The 19,618-nt window shown below is 31.9% G+C and overlaps 1 protein-coding gene across 21 annotated transcripts in view; it reads right to left on the bottom strand.

Annotated features, from left to right (window-relative positions):
- Window positions 1-19,618, bottom strand: part of Vps13b (vacuolar protein sorting 13 homolog B) — a 734,817-nt gene that overhangs the window by 607,328 nt on the left and 107,871 nt on the right. For all 21 annotated transcript variants that reach the window (XR_007347142.1, XR_007347143.1, XR_007347144.1 and 18 more), the window contains 2 exons: window positions 12,833-13,027; window positions 2,304-2,428 (listed from right to left, as the gene is read on the bottom strand). Coding sequence is in view for 18 of the 21 variants with exons in the window: in XM_048801898.1 (XP_048657855.1) it covers window positions 2,304-2,428; window positions 12,833-13,027 (320 nt within the window). In the remaining 3 variants the exon portion in view is untranslated. The remainder of the gene's footprint in view (window positions 1-2,303; window positions 2,429-12,832; window positions 13,028-19,618) is intronic.

The raw sequence follows: 19,618 nt of genomic DNA, 5'->3' as shown, positions 1-19,618 counted from the left end.
GACACAACAGTGTAACTCCACATAGTATACAATCAAAACAATGGGAAGTTATACTCTATATATGTATGTCAAAATACATTCATTCTATATGGCAAAATACATTCTATTAGTCATGTATAACTAAAAAGAAAAATTTAAAAATATGAAATAAATAAATTGCTCTTAGTAAGCAGCATCTCAATTGATTGAATTTTGTATGTATTACTTTCAATTTACACTTGCTAAAGTTATGTTGAAGATAATTTTTCTATTTAAGAAAACTAATTTCAACAAACTATTTAATAGCAACATACTTCTGTAAAATAAGGCAAAAGAAAACTCACTGAAATAACATAGAAGGGGTCATGTCTAGAAAAACAACAGAACACACCCAAATAAAACTTAACATTCTGTGATCTATGTCTTCAGTATTTACTGGAATATTTTTAGATAGGCACAGACATTTTAAGTCACAGCAAAATTTTTTTAAATTTATAATTAGTTATACATGACATAAGAATAGAATGCATTTTGACACACTGTGCACAAATGGAGCACAACTTCTCACTCGTTCAGCTATACATGGTGCAGAATCACACAGGTACTGTAGTCATACATGTATACATGGTAACACCCATCGCATTCCAATGTTCTTCCCACACCCATACCCTCTCCACTCCCCTCACTCCTCTCTGCCCAATCCAAAGTTCCTTCATTCTTGTCTATCCCCCTACATTAAGGACTGGCATCCACTTCAGAGAAAACATTCAGCCTCTGGCTTTGCAAGGTATTGGCTTATTTCACTTATCATGATATTCTCCAGCCCCATCCATTTACTTGCAAATGCCATAATTTCATTCGTCTTTAAGGGTGAGTAACATTCCATTGTGTACCTATACCACATTTTCTTTAACATTTGACTTTATATAAACCTTAGATATCCTTAAAATGAACATATTTAAATACTCAATTCTTTTCATGTAAAGGTTACAATTCATTTTGGAAACTAGGGTGTAATAAACACCACTGTACACAAAAAAATTATTTTGGTCCTGTAATTGATAAATATATTAGCACATAATTGAGATATCCATTTTCAGAAATGATTATTAAAATTGGTACTCACACATCAACTGTGACAAATGTGTACTCTTTCTTAATACATTAGAATATAAAATGTGGCTGAAATACAACATGTTATATACATAGAAATAAATATACTATCTATCACTATAAAACGTAATAAAGGATATATGAGGACTATGGATAAATAAAGGCAAAATGAACTTTACCAAGAATAAGAATAATAACATTAAAGTGGAACAATTTTATAAAGGAATTCATACCAAGACTATAGAACAACTTCTTTTTTTAATTACCTGGATCAATAGGCAACTTTCATTAAAATGTGAGAATTTACCTTACTAATTTAAAAGTTAAATACTATTAAAGAATTTAAAGCATTTTGGATTTTTAAAAATACCTATTTTTTTCTTTTAATAATAATTAAAAAAATCAACAAAATACTCTGTAAAAATAAGATTACTGGGGCTTTGGGCTCAGCAGTAGCACACTTGCCTGCCATGAATGAGGCACTGGGTTCAATTCTCAGTACAGCATGTAAATAAATAAAATAAAGGTCTATCAACAACTAAAAAAAACTCTTTAAAAGATAATAAGATTGCTAATTAGAATGAGAAAGCAAAAAAATACTTTACAAACAATTGAAATATTTCACATTTTCAAGTGCAAAAATACTTTAATTTCTTTAATATATTAAAAGCATTATTTTTAACTAAAGTGATATGACTAGACAATATTACTAGAAAATATGACTTTTCTATAAATCTCTTTGAATTTAAGTAAAAATGACCTCCAACTAAAGCAACCCACACTGAATAAAAATAAGAACTAAAAAATCAGTTTCTTCCAAAATGTAGCTATGATGACAAACATTATAACTTTATATGTAATGCATATGCTTTGCTCAGTGGCTGTGAATACATTTGAAATTATTTAATACATGAATACTCAGGCCTTCATATTAAAAGCACCTCTTTTCTAAAACTTTTAAAAGGGGGGGTACACTTGCTCTTGCAGTATCTATTACAATCTGAAGCTACAACACCTTCTTAAACTTCAATGATATATCAACAATTACTATTTACAAAAAAAGACACGATAAACAAACACATTTAGACATTTACACTATAATATAGTTGATAGTACTAACATATGGACGTAAGACAGAAATATTTTCTTTTTCCTCCCTAAAATTATAAAATGAAAATTAACATAAAACACATTTTAACATAAATGCTTACCAGCAAGTGGGGAATTTCAGAAATTTACCATAAAGAGCAGTGCTGAAGGAGGGAATAATTGGTACAGGTAAGCAGTAAGATCCACTAACATCCAAAGATGTCAGTCCTGCCTGAAAACCAAATATCTGGAAAAAAGAAAAGATCCAAATGTTCACCAATGTCAGTTTCAATTTCCTGTAAAACAGATGTATAATATGCTTCAATCTCTTTCTCTATTTCCAAAATTATCAACATTTTCTTTTGTTGATAAAAGAAAACTGAAAACTACAAGATATATTTCATTGATATCCCTAAAAGATCACCATCTTTTGGACTAATTTTTTAGGCTTCATATTTTATTTCTATATGTATTCTTTCTGTGTTGTTCTGTGATCCACTGAAATATACATCTTTTTCTATAAAAGGCTGACTGCATGTTCCACATTATAAATTATAAATTAGTATTATCTGACAAAAAGAGTATTAACTACAAGAACAATGTTTAAAGTGTCTTTTGCCTTCAAATTGGATTAGGCACACACAACAAGTATATCCAAAAATATCCTAAAATATTAATTCTTTCTCCTTTATTCTATAAAAATGATAGTAAATTTGAGGTTCATGCTCCAGGAAATTTGGTTCATGACATAAATTAATCTTTATATTAGGTATACACTTAAAAGGAGCAGATCACAATTTTTAAAAATCTCAAGAGCAATGCCTGAAATTCCTGGACACTGAATTTCTCATAATAGAAACATGTCAAACTGGAAAGGCCAACTGACAGCACTGCAAAATAAAGGGTTATTGTTTACGAATAAAATACAAAAGCAACTTAACCTCAATATTTATCTTCAGTCATTATATTTATTCTTGGATTTATAATGACTTCATGGATATTAAGCCACTTTAACATTTATACCAAATACATTAAAACATATTTAGAATTTCCTCATAACCAATTTTCAAAAACAAATTTATTCCGTTAGCATACAACAATGATCAATTTCTTAAAAAGAGGGCAGGAGGTATAGCTCAGTGGTAGAGAGCACTTCCCTACCATAAGGGAAGCCCTTGGATTTGCTCTCCAGCATCATAATAATAAAAATTTAAAAAAAAAATTTACCTATTTTCAAATGGTTTCAAAAACCTATTATGCCCCTAACATTTATCAAATTCACAGTGTCAAAATTCATTCTTCTGAAATTAGTTTTCAATAACCAAAAAACAGAGTTTAGAGAATAAGACATCAGAAAGAATTACATTATCAGAGAAAACTGCTTTTTAATGGACGTACCCATCTAAATACTATCAAGAAAAATTCATAATGGTATATATTAATTCCTACAGTTCCTACTCTTAACTGGCAAGAATTATTTAAAAAACATGTTTCTAATACTAAATGATTGCTTTACGTTTTAACTTAAAAATTAAACTATTTCATATTCATTCATTTTGAAAACCTTTTCAGGGCAACAAAGTTTGCAAACTACTATGCTGGGAACTGTATAATTTCGGCATTTCCTCCAAAAGGCCCAATATTTAAAAGGTTCTGAAATTTACACGTATAGGACAACACAAAGCAAAATTATTAAAACAATGTCTATTCAGGAGGCTGAGGAGAAGGATTCCAAGTTTGAGGCCAGCCTTAGCAACTTAGCAAGACACTGTCTCAAAATAAAAAATAAAAACTGGAGGATGTAGCTTAGTGATAAAGCACCCATGGGTTTAATCCACAGTTACAAAAAATAAAAAAGTCTAACCTCTAACCTCCAAATATTTCTAGAGTTATGAATAAAGCTGAACAAAGGTAATACTGTATCACATAACAACTATGCTAAACTAGTAACTCTCTCAAAGTCACCAATTTTTCTTTAAGCCCCCGCAGTATAATTATAGACACTATTAATATAGTATTCAGAGGAAATTGGATGTAGAGGAGATCCCCTGCTGGTTATTTGCAGAATTACAAGGGACTCTGGGGAAACTAAATTATTCTATTAATTTAAAAAAAAAAAATATTATGCTTATGTGTTGTTCTGAGATGCTCCTAAGAAAATATTCAAGCAGATAAAAATTATAATGAAGAGAGGACTGCTGGACAATGAAATTACCTTCTATATAGTCTCAAATGATTATATTTACAATAGTGATATTGTGCTTCCTATAATTCACTATGGCAAAATATTATAAAATAAATCGTCAACTCTCTCTTTCAAAGTACAGCATTTAGATACATTGGAAAGACTTACATAATCTAATAATTTGTTGATAACCTTTGACTAAAGTTATAAATAGCTCATATGGGAAAAGGAAAACAAGCCCACGGTGAACTAAAGTTGCTGTCACAAACAATAGTTCACAGATTCAGAAAGCAATTAAAGTGCAGAATTCTAAAAACTAATTATTTGAAGTAGTAAAAATGCTATCAAGCAAAGAAAGTTAACAACCAATATAAGTTTTACCTAAATACAAAATTGAATGAGTTAAAAAAAAATTAAATTTAAAAAAAACTGAATGAGTTAAACATTGTATTAAATTAAAAGATAAATAGAATGCCACATAACAACAACAACAAAAAAAAACCTCATTTGGCAAACTATAAAAATATATCATTGATATTTTAACATTTTATAACAATTGTTCTTAAAATAACACATCAAATACAAGAAACTAAAATAAACTTGGAAATACCAATAAAATAACTTCAAGAAGAAAAATTAAACATATAACATTGTAATATTAAAAAGAAAAAATATTGGAAAGCAGTATGGAGATTTCTTGGAAAGCTGGGAATGGAGCCACCATTTGACCCAGCTATTCCCCTTCTTGGTCTATTCCCTAAAGACCTAAAAAGAGCATGCTACAGGGACACTGCTACATCGATGTTCATAGCAGCTCAATTCACAATAGCAAGATTGTGGAACCAACCCAGATGCCCTTCAATAGACGAATGAATTAAAAAAATGTGGCATTTATACACAATGGAGTATTACGCTGCATTAAAAAATGACAAAATCATAGAATTTGCAGGGAAATGGATGGCATTAGAGCAGATTATGCTAAGTGAAGCTAGCCAATCCCTAAAAAACAAATGCCAAATGTCTTCTTTGATATAAGGAGAGTAACTAAGAACAGAGTAGGGACGAAGAGCATGAGAAGAAGATTAACATTAAACAGGGATGAGAGGTGGGAGGGAAAGGGAGAGAAAAGGGAAATTGCATGGAAATGGAAGGAGACCCTCAGGGTTATACAAAAGAACATACAAGAGGAAATGAGGGGAAAGGGAAAAATAATACAAGGGGGAGAAATGAAGGACAGTAGAGGGGGTAGAGAGAGAAGAGGGGAGGGGAGGGGAGGGGAGGGGGGATAGTAGAGGATAGGAAAGGTAGCAGAACACAACAGACACTAGTATGGCAATATTTAAATCAATGGATGTGTAATTGATGTGATTCTGCAATCTGTATATGGGCTAAAAATGGGAGTTCATAACCCACTTGAAGCAAAGTGTGAAATATGATATATCAAGAACTATGTAATGTTTTGAACAACCAACAATAAAAAAAATAAAATAAAAAAAATAAAATAAAATAAAAAGAAAAAATAAGTATGAGATAACTATATTTATGTGGGTTTGTCTCAGTGTCTTCTGTTAAGTTCCACTGGTGTCCATGTCTGTTTTAGTACTAATACCATGCAATTTTTGTTACTATAGTTCTGTAGTATAACTTGAGGTCTGGTATTGTGATGTCTACCGCTTCATTTCTCTAAGAATTACTTTGGCTATTCTGGGCCTCTCATTTATCCAAATGAATTTCATGAGTGTTTCTTCTATTTCTATGAAGAGTGTCACTGGATTTTAATAGAAATGGCCTTAAATCTGTATAACAGTTTTTATAGTATGGCCATTTTGACAATATTAATTCTGCCTATCCAAGAGCATAGGAGATGTTTCCTTCCTCTAAGGCCTTCTTCAATTTCTTTCTTTAGTGTTCTATACTTTTCATTATAGAGGTCTAGCACCTCTTTTATTAGACTGATCACTAATATTTTATATTTTTAAGGCTATTGTGAATGGGATAGTTCTTCTAATTCTGTTTCAGTTTATTCATCACAGATGTATAGGAATGCAGTTAACTTACATGTGTTAATTTTATAACCTGCTATTTTGCTGAATTAGTTTATGAGTTGTAGAAGCTTTTTGGTAGAGATTTTTGCATGTTCTAAATAAGGAATCATGTCATATGGCAAATATGGATAGTTTGAGCTCTTCTTTTCTATTCATAAGCCTTTAATTTCTTTCTTTTGTCTAATTGCTCTGGGTAAGGTTTCAAAACTATGTTTGAAAAAAAAAGGGGTGAAAGGGCAGCCCTTTCTTGTTCCTGTTTTGAGAGGGAATGCTTTGATTTTTCTCAATTTAAAATGATGTTGGCCTTGGGTTACATATATTGCTTTCACAATGTTGAGGTATGTTCCTACAAATACTAGTTTGTCTAGTGTTTTGAGCATGAATGGATGCTGAATTTTGTCAAGTGGTTTTTCTGAATATATTGAGAATATCATGTGATTCTTCTCTCAAAGTTTATTGATGTGATGAATTACATTCATTTATCTCCATATACTAAAACCAACCTTTCATCCTTAGGATGAACTGCACATAATCATGGTGCACTATCTTTTTAATATGTTTTTGTACAGGATTTGCCAGTATTTGATTAATAATTTTGCTTCTATGAGAATCAGGGATGTTGGTCTGAACTTTTCTTTCCTTGATGTGTCTTTGGTTACAGTTATCTCATATTAGACAAAGGCACCATAAACATATTGGAGAAAAATAGCCTCTTCAACAAATAGTGCTGGGAAAACTAGAAATCCATATGTAGTAGAATGAAATTGAACACTTCTACCCCTGCACAAAACTCAACTCAACGTGGATCAAGGACTTCAGCATTAGAACACAGACCCCGTGCCTATGAGAAAAAAATACAGGCCCAATTCTGCATAATATCAGTTTAGGAATCGACTTCCTCAAAAAGACTCCTGAAGCACAAGAAATAAAATCAAGAATCAATAAAATGAATGACAACACATGCGAGACCCTGGGTTCAATCCTTTACTCTTCACAGTAAAGGAAACAATCAAGTATGTAAACAGAGATCCTAGAGAATACGAGAATATCTTTGCTATCTGTACCTCAAAACATTAATCTCCAGGATATATTTTTTAAAAACTTTTAAAAAAATTAACACCAAATAATAATAATAACTCATTTAATAAATGGGCAAAGGAACTGAACAGACACTTCACAGAGGAAGAAATAAAATCAATCAATAAACATGAAAAAATGTTCATCATCTCTAGCAATTATAGAAATACAAATTAAAACTATACTAAGATTTCATCTCACTCCAGTCAGAATGACAATTATCAAGAATTCAAGTAACAATAAATGTTGATGAGGATGTCGGGGAAAAGGTTAACTCATGCAGTGCTGGTGGTACTGCAAATTGCTGCAACTACTCTGGAAGCATTAAGGAGATTCCTTAGAAAACTTGGAATTGTAATAGTCCATTGTATGGATGTACTACATTTTATTTGTCCATTTGAACTGTTTGTATTATTTAGGTATGTGCATTCATATCTAGGTTTTTATTTCTCTTTGGCATACAATATCTAGGAATGGAATTGTTTGGTAACATGACAACTATATATTTTAAATTTTTTATTTGTTCTTTTTAGATATACATGACAATAGAGTAAATTTTTATAAATGAATTCAGCAAAGTAGCAATATATAAAATCAATACCCATAAACGAGGGGCTGGGGTTGTAGCTCAGCGGTAGAGCACTCGCCTCACACTTGTGAGACCCTGGGTTCGATCCTCAGCACCACTTACAAAAATAAATAAGTAAATAATCAGGTGGGAAAACATAATTTTAAAAATACCCATAAATGAAATGCATTTCTATATATAAGTGATGGATCCACTGTTAGAGAAATTAGAAAAACCACCTATTCATAGTAGCCCTCCAAAATAAAATACTTGAGAATCAATCTTACAAAAGAGGTAAAAGACCTGTACAATGAAAACTACAGAACACTAAAGAAAGAAATTAAAGAAGACCTTAGAAGATAGAAAGATTTCCCACGCTCTTGAATAGGCAGAATTAATATTGTCAAAATGGCCATACTACCAAAACTGTTATACAGATTTAATGCAAATTCATATTAAAATCCCAATGACATTCTTCATAGAACTAAAAAAAAAAAATCAATAACATTATGAGAAACCCTACAGAATGGAAAAAAAAAAATCTTTACCACACGCATATCAGATAGAGCAATAATCTCCAGGATATATAAAGAACTCAAAAAACTTAAAAATTAAAAAAAAAAAAAAAACCTTATCAATAAATGGGCTATGGAACCGAAAAGTTAACAGAAGAAGAAATATAACCTTTCAAGAAGCATGAAAAAAGTGTTCATCATCTCCAGCAATTAAAGAAATGCAAATCAAAACTAAGATTTCATCTCACTCCAATCAGAATGGCAATTATCAAGAATACAAGCAATAGTTAATGAGGATGTGGAGAAAAAGGTACACTCTCATATTTGCTGGTGGGCATGCAAATTGGTACAACCACTCTGGAAAGCAGTATGGAGATGTCTCAGAATTCATGTCAACTCTCCCAATTAATAAATTCATTAAATGAATGGAAGTTAAAAAAATTCATCATATAGCTAGTACAATAAAAACAAAGTATAGAAAACTTGGAATGGAACCACCATTTGACCCAGTTATCCCACTTATCAGCATATAACCAAAGGACTTAAAATCAGTATACTACATTGATGCAACCACATCAATGTTTATAAGGAGCTCAGTTCACACAACAGCTAAACTATGGAACCAAATAGATTCACCCTTCAACAGATGAATGGATAAAGAAAATGTGATACATATACATGTAATGGAATATTGCTCAGCCATAAGGAAGAATGAAATTATGGCATTTGCAGATAAATGGATGGAGCTGGAGAATATCATGCTAAGTGAAATAAGCCAATTCCCAAAAAACAAAGGCTGAATGTTTTCTCTAATAAATAGATGCTGATCCATAAAGGGCGGGGGAGAGAGGGGGACAAATTAACTTTGAATTGTGCAGAGGGGAGTGAAGAGAGGGATAGGGCAGTGGGTATGGGAAGAATGACAGAACCAGACAGACATTATCACCCTATATACATGTATGATTATACTACTGGTGTGACTCAGAACCATGTACAGCCAAAGGAATGAGAAGTTATGCTTCTTCATCTGTGTACAATGTGTCAAAATTCATTCTACTGTTATGTATAACTAATTAGAATTTTAAAAAATTTTTAAACCTGTATTACAAAAAAAAATTCAATTATTACATTTCAAATTATGTCAACTTGAAACTTTGGAAACGTTTTTCTTCTTGTTCTTTTAAGTACCTACCATAATCCTTAATTTTGCCTACTAGCCTACAAAGCTTATAATATTTACTCTCTGACCCTTTAAACAAAAGCTTGCTTCACTCTTGCTATGGAGTATACATTGAAAATTGAAACAAATGAGTATTAGCATAGAACTACTTTCAAATTCATTAGATCCTACTAAAGTAATTTGCAAAATTACTTGCCTATCAATCAGTTGTATATGAAAGCACCATTTCCTCCAAAATCCCTAGGTGTTCTGATTCTATCTTAACAAACCTACTTGATCTCTCTTAAAGCATCTGTTTTACTTGATCCTTATGCATAACAAAGCCTTAAACTTATATATTATTTAACAGCTTAGGGTAAATTCACATAATTTTGTACATTTCAAATATGAGATGCCTTGAAAGGTCTTAGCTACTCAATGCCATACATAAAGCATGGATTTACAAGATAAATAAAATGAACTTGTAAGGTACAGGCAAGTTTTATTTCTGATAAGAAGGGTTTGGGAAGATGTTGGTAAAAGGATATGAAACTTCAGTTAAATGAGAGGAAAGTTCATGAGCTCTGTTGTATAATATAATGATGATAGGTAGGTTATAAATTCTGAACTTTGAAAATTAATGAGAGATTGTGTTTTTACCACAAAAAAGGTATTGCATGTGTTAGCCAGATTAAGCCTTTCCACAATGTGTACATTTTTCAAAGTATGTAGCATGTAGTATGTGATGAATCCATTCACTGTCAATGAAAATAAGAGTTTTATCTTCTTATTTTCTACAAATTCATGCCAACTCTCCCAATTAATAAATTCATTAAAAGAATGGAAGTTAAAAGAATTCATCGTATAGCTAGTACAATAAAAACAAAGTATAGAAAATTAAAACTCAAGCATTTGTCTGTTTTTAATGGAAAATTACAAAATAGGCCAAACATAGAACACACACAAATCCTCTATTATTATAACACTAAAACACTAAATATAAAATTTTGAAAACTTCCTCAAAGGTCACTGAAATCACAAGAAATATACACTGCTTTATACTTATGAACAAAATTGCATTTTGAGTCAATTTGAAATAGTCAAATAAACAACAGCTCTCTAGCAAATTCTGAAAGTATTAAAATGTACTAGGTCACATAAGTATAAAAAAATGAAACAAAAAAATTTGGGGAGGGACCAAGGATTGAACTCCGGGGTACTCGACCACTGAGCCACATTCCTAGCCCTACTTTGTATTTTATTTAGAGAGGGGATAGCTCACTGAGTTGCTTAGTGCCTCACAGTTGCTGAGGCTGGCTTTGAACCTGGGATTCTCCTGTCTCAGCCTCCCAAGCCACTCGGATTACAGCTGAGCGGCACCACACCAGGCTAAAAAATGAAACAAAATATTTAAGACAAGCAGGACTTGAGGTTTTATTTCATAAAGTATTTAATACTCCAAATATCAATAAATGGTTTTCTTGCCTATGTTATACCAATTCCTATTCTGCTCAATAACTTACTTCTCCTAAAACATTAAACTTATCCATTATAGCTGTATTTAAACTAACCACAATAGAAAAGACAACTGGAAGGTATATGTAGCAAAAGTCCCTTTCTTGAAACATAATTGCTCACAGACTAGACTATAACTTTTACATTACACTGGAAATTCAAGTGAGCTTTAACACATTAACAAATAGAAATGATGAACAACTATTCCATTAACTTTCATGTCAGTATGGATGGTAACCATATTGGTGATCAAAAATTTGGTGACCATTTTCCTAGAGGATGACGAAATACTTTGTTTATTAATGCAGAATGTCTGCAATATGGAAAGAAAATATTCAAAAAATGAACATAAGCAGAATATGTTAGAAAATATAGGGAAATGCCAAAAACTAAACCGGCTTAAAGAAAAAAGACATGTACTCTCAACATTATTCTAATATTCAGATTATATCAACATGGGAATGAATTAAAAAGCTCAAGGATAATATGCTCAAGATATCCAGATTCAAAACTATCTTCTGCTACTTTTTGTATGACATGAGACACTATGATAGATCATCATAATAATAGCCCCCAATGAATCACACATCCCTATGTTCAAATCCCTTTGCAATGTTATATGATGATCCTCCATCAAAGGAGACCCGCCTCTTGAAAATGGATTTTTTCCAAGGTCATCTAAAACACATGTCCGTCTGCTCTATGTGATTAGAAAATAGTTGTATTTTAACATCTTATTTAATCTACAGGTGATGTAAAACTATCATTTTTAAATTGATTCCTTTTTATTTGACTAATATAAAATATATAAGAATTTTAAAACACTATAAACCATTGGCCAGAGATTTTTTCATGAAGTCCTTTAATCTTTTGGTATTTTTCATGGAATTTAGTGTTTTTATAATACTTATTCTTGAATTGGACATTGTAGGGTTTCCTTTTATTGATAAAAGAAAATTTGATTAGGCAGATGATAAGTCTACTTAGGAATATATATCTGTATTTACTTCTAAAAATATTTATAATTCAACATTTGAATTTATTATTTTTCTGTGTACATATTTGTACTGGAATACATTACTTATTTAAAAAAAAAAAACAGAGCTGGGCTGGTCACAGCTTCCAAAAATCACTTTACTTAACTATATTTGTAATAATAAAAAAGATTTGTCTCTTTGCATCAAGAATTAACATCATTTCAACTAAAAAAAAGTGGCCAAAAACCTAGCATGTGAAACTATTTTTATGAAACCTTATGCTGAACATAAATAAATGTTCCCTTCAAAGAAATCATAAGTCTTTTAAAGCACCCATATTAAACTGCATATAAAAATAATTATCAATATATAAAATCTTCAAAAATTATATTAAGCAAGCATCAGACAACTAATTCCAAATAGCTTAAAAAATTCTTTTTATTTTACTGAATTACTTTGTAACAATGAATAAATCTATCTTAGATCTTATTTTCATTTTACTTTATGCACTACTAGTTCTATGAAATTATAACTCCAGGAAAAAAGAAACTTATTTGACATTCCCAAAGTGAAACACATAATAATAAACAAGAAAATTCATTTTTCATACCTTAAGATAGCAGTGAACATAGCAATAATGAAGCAGATTATCAGAAGGCTGAGTAAGGCTGCTGACCACATGCACCAAATGCTCAGCATACATTGGGACAGAATGTTCCAGATTGATTTTATCCACCAGTATCTGAATGGATGGCAAAGGACGAAGAGACTGGAAGTTTGCAGTATTCATGAAATTACTTGAGTTCTAGAAAATAAGAGTATTCACTTTATATTTTAGGAGTACAGCAGTCAACTAATATACAATTCCTTCTATACAAGCTTCAGACTTGCACATTTTGCAGTTATAGTAGGTCAATCTAGAAATGATGCCTTTATATAGAATTCTCTTGCTATAACTAAATATGAATATCTACTTTAAGTATGCCCCATATTTTAAAGAATGCATATTTTTTCTAAAGGTTCATAACATTTTAGCTAAAGCTTTTTATTTTTTCAATCAACTTCACAGTACGTACTACATGCCTCAGAATGATGAAAACACTTTCTTAAATTAAGCTTAATCATTCTAAAAATTTGTCTAAATATTCAAGAACTAGCAATCTTTTGTTTTCTTTCCCTTTACTCACATTTAGATGACTACAGAAAATAAAGGACTATATCATACAGTGTAAAAGACATTCACAATAAGAAAGTATGCAGAAAGGAAAAAATAACTGATCCCAATCATACTAACAATATTTATATTAACAGCACATAAAGTCATAGGAATCTTGAGGAAGGCTTGGTGGTCTCAGTGTTACAGAACCATCTAGAGCATCTAAATAAATATGTGTAAGTTTCAAGATATACAGAGAATGTGCCCTAATTAGTAAGTAATCTCTTCCTATAGGTAAAACTAACTCCCTTAAAATATCTTCCACATGGTGCTCAATGAGGAATGCCATGACCTTCTACCCAAGAGAATCTGAAAATATATGACAATAATATTTTCCTTTTTTGTTTTGTCTGGCTTTCACTGTCATAGTAACATTTCCATTCAACAGGCTGCGGCTGAAGATGCTAAACGCTACGTGACAATACATGACACCAATCCAAAAACAAATAAGTCATTACTGAGAATATGCCTAAAATTGAATAAACTGAACATACAATCCAGATTGTTTATTAATTATTGATAATTTTAAAACCAACACTTATTTAGTAATTGTTTACTTTATTTAAGTATTTTTGATTACTGAAAAAAAAAGAGTAAAGCATATAAATCTGGACCATGGAACTCAATAAATTCTTACACTTATAATTACCACCCATTTGAAGCACCTTGAAACGTTTCCAATGTCTGTTTCGTAGCAATACTGAATACACTCCTGAGGAAGCCAATATTCTCACTTTAAACACCACATTTAGTTCCTTCTTGAACTTAAGAAAATTGGAATCACAGTGTACATCTTTCACTCAACATAACATCTGTGGGAATTAACTATGCTACTCGTTCTTTGAACTGACACTTTAAGCAACACGAAGTGACTATTTCGGATAATATTTCTTACTTCAAAAATTACCTTTATGGTATTAAAATAGGCTATTTTCTTTTGATTAGTACTGAAAAGGTACATATTTCGACCCCTTTTCTTCTTACCTATGCCCCCTTATACATTCCAATTCCAGATTTTTAATTTCATTTGTTTCATGGATTGTCTTATGAAAACTTTTACATTTTTCTCTTTTTCCTTCAAGTTACTGAAGTTACTTAAAAATCAATGTGTAATAACCTCCATTGTTTTTCTATATGTACTATTGGGGATTGAACCCAGATTAAGACAAGTACTCTACCACTGAGCTAATCCCCAGTCCTCCGATATCCTAATCACTTCTAACACTATTTCTGTAATTATTTATTTTGACACTCAATTCATTTTGTTCGATTCTTTTAGTATGCTTATTTTTTTAAAGGCAATTCATGTCATGGAATAAATTACAGAGGCTCTTTATAGTGTTATCTTCCTTCAAAATGAGGCAACTATTCTTTAGCAAACATGTAGAATAAAAGCAGATCAACATGGTCCTGTTCATGAATGGAATTAGGCTTTTTTAAGGCTAATCTGCTTCAATTAGTACTTACTAATAGACTGTGACTCTTGTAAGGTATGAGAGAAGAGCAAGAGGCTCTCACTTGACAGGGCTTAAATTCTACCCATTCATGCCCAGCACCAAGCAGATAGTGAAATTTCTCTTTTGTGCTTTCCACTTTATTTTCCTCTACATTTTCTAAAGTTTCTCTAAAGTTTTGCATTGCACTGAGAAGCTTAGAGTTAGCCAAAAATCTGAAGGGCGTTTTGTGCGATTTGAGGTTGACACCTCAGTGAGGCCTCCTTATTAGCATTTTTCCCTTTGAAGATCAGACATGGCTGAGGAAAGAATCTATGAGCTTTATGTTAAGTGAAATAAGCAAAGCTTAAAAAGTAAAGGGTCCATGCTTTCTCTCTGACGCGAAAGCTAGAGAGGAAAAAGGAAAAGAAAGGTGGTGGTGTGAAGCTAATGAAAATGAAAGGGAAACAAGAAGAGTAGAGGAAAGAGACCATGGGAAGAGAGGAGGAGAGGGAAAGGAAAAATAATGGAAAACAAAATTGATCAAGTTATTGGAAGATGACTTGGAATCCATAGTTGGCCATGGGTTTCTGAGAGCCACTCGCTTGGCAGGTGCAACCACTGTGAGCATGAGGCTGAGCGCCCAGTGCCTGTGCCTATGCTCTGAGAAGCCCCTCACTCCTATGTCCACTGCCCTCAGAAGACCCTTCCACAGGTGCACAAGTCACACTAGCACCACTGGGGGTGCCTTCAAAGGTTTGCTCCACCCTCTTGCCTCCTGCTTCCACTCTGAAAAATGGGTATAGGCCACTAGCTCAGAACCCCTTGACATAGGGTCCCTACTCTGACATTGCAACAAGACTCCAGCAGGAGAGGCAGCTTTCCAGTGCAGAGTACTCTGTAAATGCAGGTCATAATTTTCAGCTCTCCTATCACTCTTCAACTTGATCACAGAATTCCAAGCTTCCATATGCTTAACCTCATTCAAATCAAAGATTCGTTTCTAATTGACAAAGTTTTTCCAAAATGAAACTTACCTATGCACATTTAAAATGATTTCACATTTTAAAATTAAGATAAATTATTGTGTGAAGAATTGTACTGCTTTCCAATACCCATCTTTTCTTTGTCCTTAATTTTTTCACCTACCTTTAAGTATAATTCATGTTTATCTATAAAATATATATAGATAGCAAATTATAGTGTTATATCACGTGCATGTAAGAATATGTAACAACAAACCCCATTATTATGTATGATTATGATGCAACAATTTAAAAAATGTGGAAAAAAGTAAAGGAGAAAAAGACTTTCTCAGACAAACAAAAATTGAGAGAATTTATTGCCTGTACACCTGTCTTTTAAGAAGTATTAAAGGAAATCTGTGGGAGAAGAAAAATGATACAGGTTAGAAACTCACTTTTCAGAATTCATATCTACTTTAAAAGCATCAGAGAAAAAATAAATGAAGTTTACATTAAAAGCTTTTATTTGTCTTATTTTATTTATTTATTTATTTATTTATTTGATTGTTTATTTATTTTTAGTATCAAGGATTGAACTCAGGGGCACTCAACCACTGAGTCATATTCCCAGCCCTATTTTGTATTTTATTTAGAGACAGGGTCTCACTGAGTTGCTTCAGGTCTCACTAAGTTGCTGAGGCTGGCTTTCAACTCGCGATTATCATGCCTCAGCCTCCTGAGCTGCTGGGATTGCAGGCGTGCACCACCATACCCGGCTTATTTGTCTTATTCTTAATTCATTTAATAAATCATAAAGTTGTTCAAAATAATAGAAATGATGAATTCAGTTGTGTGTGTGTATAAATGTGTTTATAGGCTTAAGTTTGCTTATCTATAAGTAAAATTAATGACGCAGTAATACAAGAGCCAGGACAGTGAAAACAGGGTTACTTGTTATTATGAGAAACCAGTGAGGTGGCATAGTGTTATATGGAAATAACAAAACAAAACAAAACAAAAAAAGTTTGGGATATACTTTGTGCTAGGTAAGTGCTCTACAGCTCAGCTACAATTTCAGGCACTTAACAAATTTAAAAGAAGAGATAAAAATATCTGCTTTCAAAATTCAATATAATTAAACAATAACAAAAACATAACTGGAAAATCTCAAAGTTCTTGGAGATTAAGTAACACATGGGTCAAAAAAAATCACAAGAAAAATTTTTGAAAAAAACAACTTGAATTAAATGAAAATGAAAACAATTTATCAATATTTGTGGGATATAGTAAAAGCATTCCTTAGAAGGAAATCTGTAGCACTGAATGCATATATTAGAAAAGAAGAAAATATAAAATCAGTCACCTACATTTCCATTTTAGGAAACTAGAACCAAAAGAAGAAATTAAATCCAAAGCAAGCATAAAAAATAAAAGAAAGAACAGAAACCAATGAAATTGAAAAGAGAAAATTAATGAAATCAAAAGCTGGTTGCTTTTTTTAAAAGATCAATAAAAATTGACAAGCTTTTAGCCAGACTAAGAAAAAAACAAAGAGGACATAATTTATTAATATCAGAGCCTTGTGCCTCTAATTCCAGCAACTCGAGAAGCAAAAACAGGACAATCACAGTTTGAGGAAGCCTCAGCAACTTAGCGAGACACTGTCTCAAAATGAAAAAAGGATTGGGGATATAGCTGAGTAGTAAAGCACCACAGGTTCAAACCTTGTACCAAAATAAACAAATGAGTTCTTAATGCCAGAATTGAAAGCGATACATCATTAAAAAACCATGAACATTTAAAAGGTTAACAAAGGAATACTATACACAACTCTATGCCTACCAATTTAATATCTACATAAAATGTGCCAATTCCTTAAAAGACACAAACTGATTACCTTGGGTATAGTGATAACTTCTAGATATGACATTAAAAACATATTCTATAAAATGGAAAATTAGTAAACTGAACCTAACTAAAATTAAAATTTTCTGACCTGTGAAGATATTCAGGAGAATAAGATAAGCCACAGACTTGGGGTAAATATTTGCAAATGACATGTTTGTAAAGGACTCTTACCAAAATATACAGGAAACTCTTACATGTTAATATTAAGAAAACACACCCTATTAAATATGCAACAGATTTAAAGAGTCACCTCACCAAAGAAGATAAACAAAAAAAAAAATATGAAAAAAATGCTCCATATCATATGTCATCAGGGAAATGCAAATTATAACAACATTATAATTCCACACCTATTACAATGACAAAATACCAGGAAATTTACAACACCAAATGTTGACAGGGATATAGAGAAATGGGAATGCTCATTCACTGCTAATGAAAATGCAAAATCATACCATCACATCAAGAGACAGTTCAGCAGTTTCTTTAAAAACTGAACATACTCCTACTATACAATCCAGAAACTGCCACTTTGAGTTAAAATTTTTTGAGTACACAAAAATTTGCCCAGACATGTTTAATAACAGCTGTATTAATAACTGTCAAAACTTGGAAGCAATCAGGATATCTTTCAGTAAATAAGTGGACAAATAAACTATGATAAATCTAAACAATGGAATATTACTTCCACCAAAAAGAAATGAGCTTTAACACTTGCCTAGCATGTGTGAGGTACTGGATTTGATTCTCAGCACCACATATAAATAAATAAATAAAATAAAGATTCATCAAAAACTAAAAAACGTTTTTAAAAATAGAAATGAGCTTTAAAATCATGAAAAGACATGGAAGATATCTAATTGCGCAGAGTGAAAGAAGAGAATCTGAAATGCCACATATTTTAAGACTCTACTATAAGGCATTCTAATTATTTGGTATTCTAACTATACAGCATTCTGGAAAAAAAAAAAAAAACAAGGAAAAGGATCAGTGATTATCAGTGATGAGGGAGAGCAAAGGATGAACAGGAGTACAGATTTTTAGGTTAGTGAAACTACTCAATGTGATACCATTAGGGGAGACAAATGCATTATGTAGTTATCAAAACCCATAGAACATAAACAACAAAAGTAAACCCTAATGTCAACTTGGGACTTTGGGTGATAATGATGTTCCGAGAGAGGTTCAACAATTATAATAAATTTACCACTCCTGTGGAGAACTTTGATCATGAGGGAGGCCATCCAAATATATGGGCAGAAAGTATATGGAAAATGTCTGTACCTTCCACTAAATTTTGATGTGATCCTAAACTACTCTAAAAAATGAAGTCTAGGGCTGGGGATGTGGCTCAAATGGTAACGCGCTAGCCTGGCATGCGCAGGGCGCTGGGTTCGATCCTCAGCAACACATAAAATAGAAGATGTTGTGTCCACCAAAAACTGACAAATAAATATTTTTTTAAAAAATTCTCTCTCTCTCTCTCTCTCTCTCTCTCTCTCTCTCTTTAAAAAAAAAAAAAAAAAACTGAAGTCTGCAGCTGGAGCTGGAGCTCAGTGGTGGCAGAACGCTTGCCTAGCATGAGTGAGGCACTGGGTTCGATCCTCAGCACCACATGAAAATAAAACAAATAAAGGCATTCTGTCCATCTACAACTACAAAAAAAAAAAATTTTCTATAAAGTCTATTTTTCAAAAGTTGGAAGATAATAAAAATTGAAATAACAGGAAATAGTGACATTTTAATTTTCTCCATTGAAATTCTCTTCAAATGCAATACTCATTTAGCAGAATATATAGAGCAAATATACGAAATGAAACTACTGCCTCATAGTCACTTCTGCCATAAGTTACTCTTTCCTTTTTTTAACCAGG

The sequence above is a fragment of the Marmota marmota genome, unplaced genomic scaffold, assembly GCF_001458135.2.
Source record: "Marmota marmota marmota unplaced genomic scaffold, marMar, whole genome shotgun sequence".
Classification (NCBI taxonomy): domain Eukaryota; kingdom Metazoa; phylum Chordata; class Mammalia; order Rodentia; family Sciuridae; genus Marmota; species Marmota marmota.
Note: the sequence above shows the minus strand (reverse complement) of the source record. Positions and strands in the feature narration are given on the sequence as shown.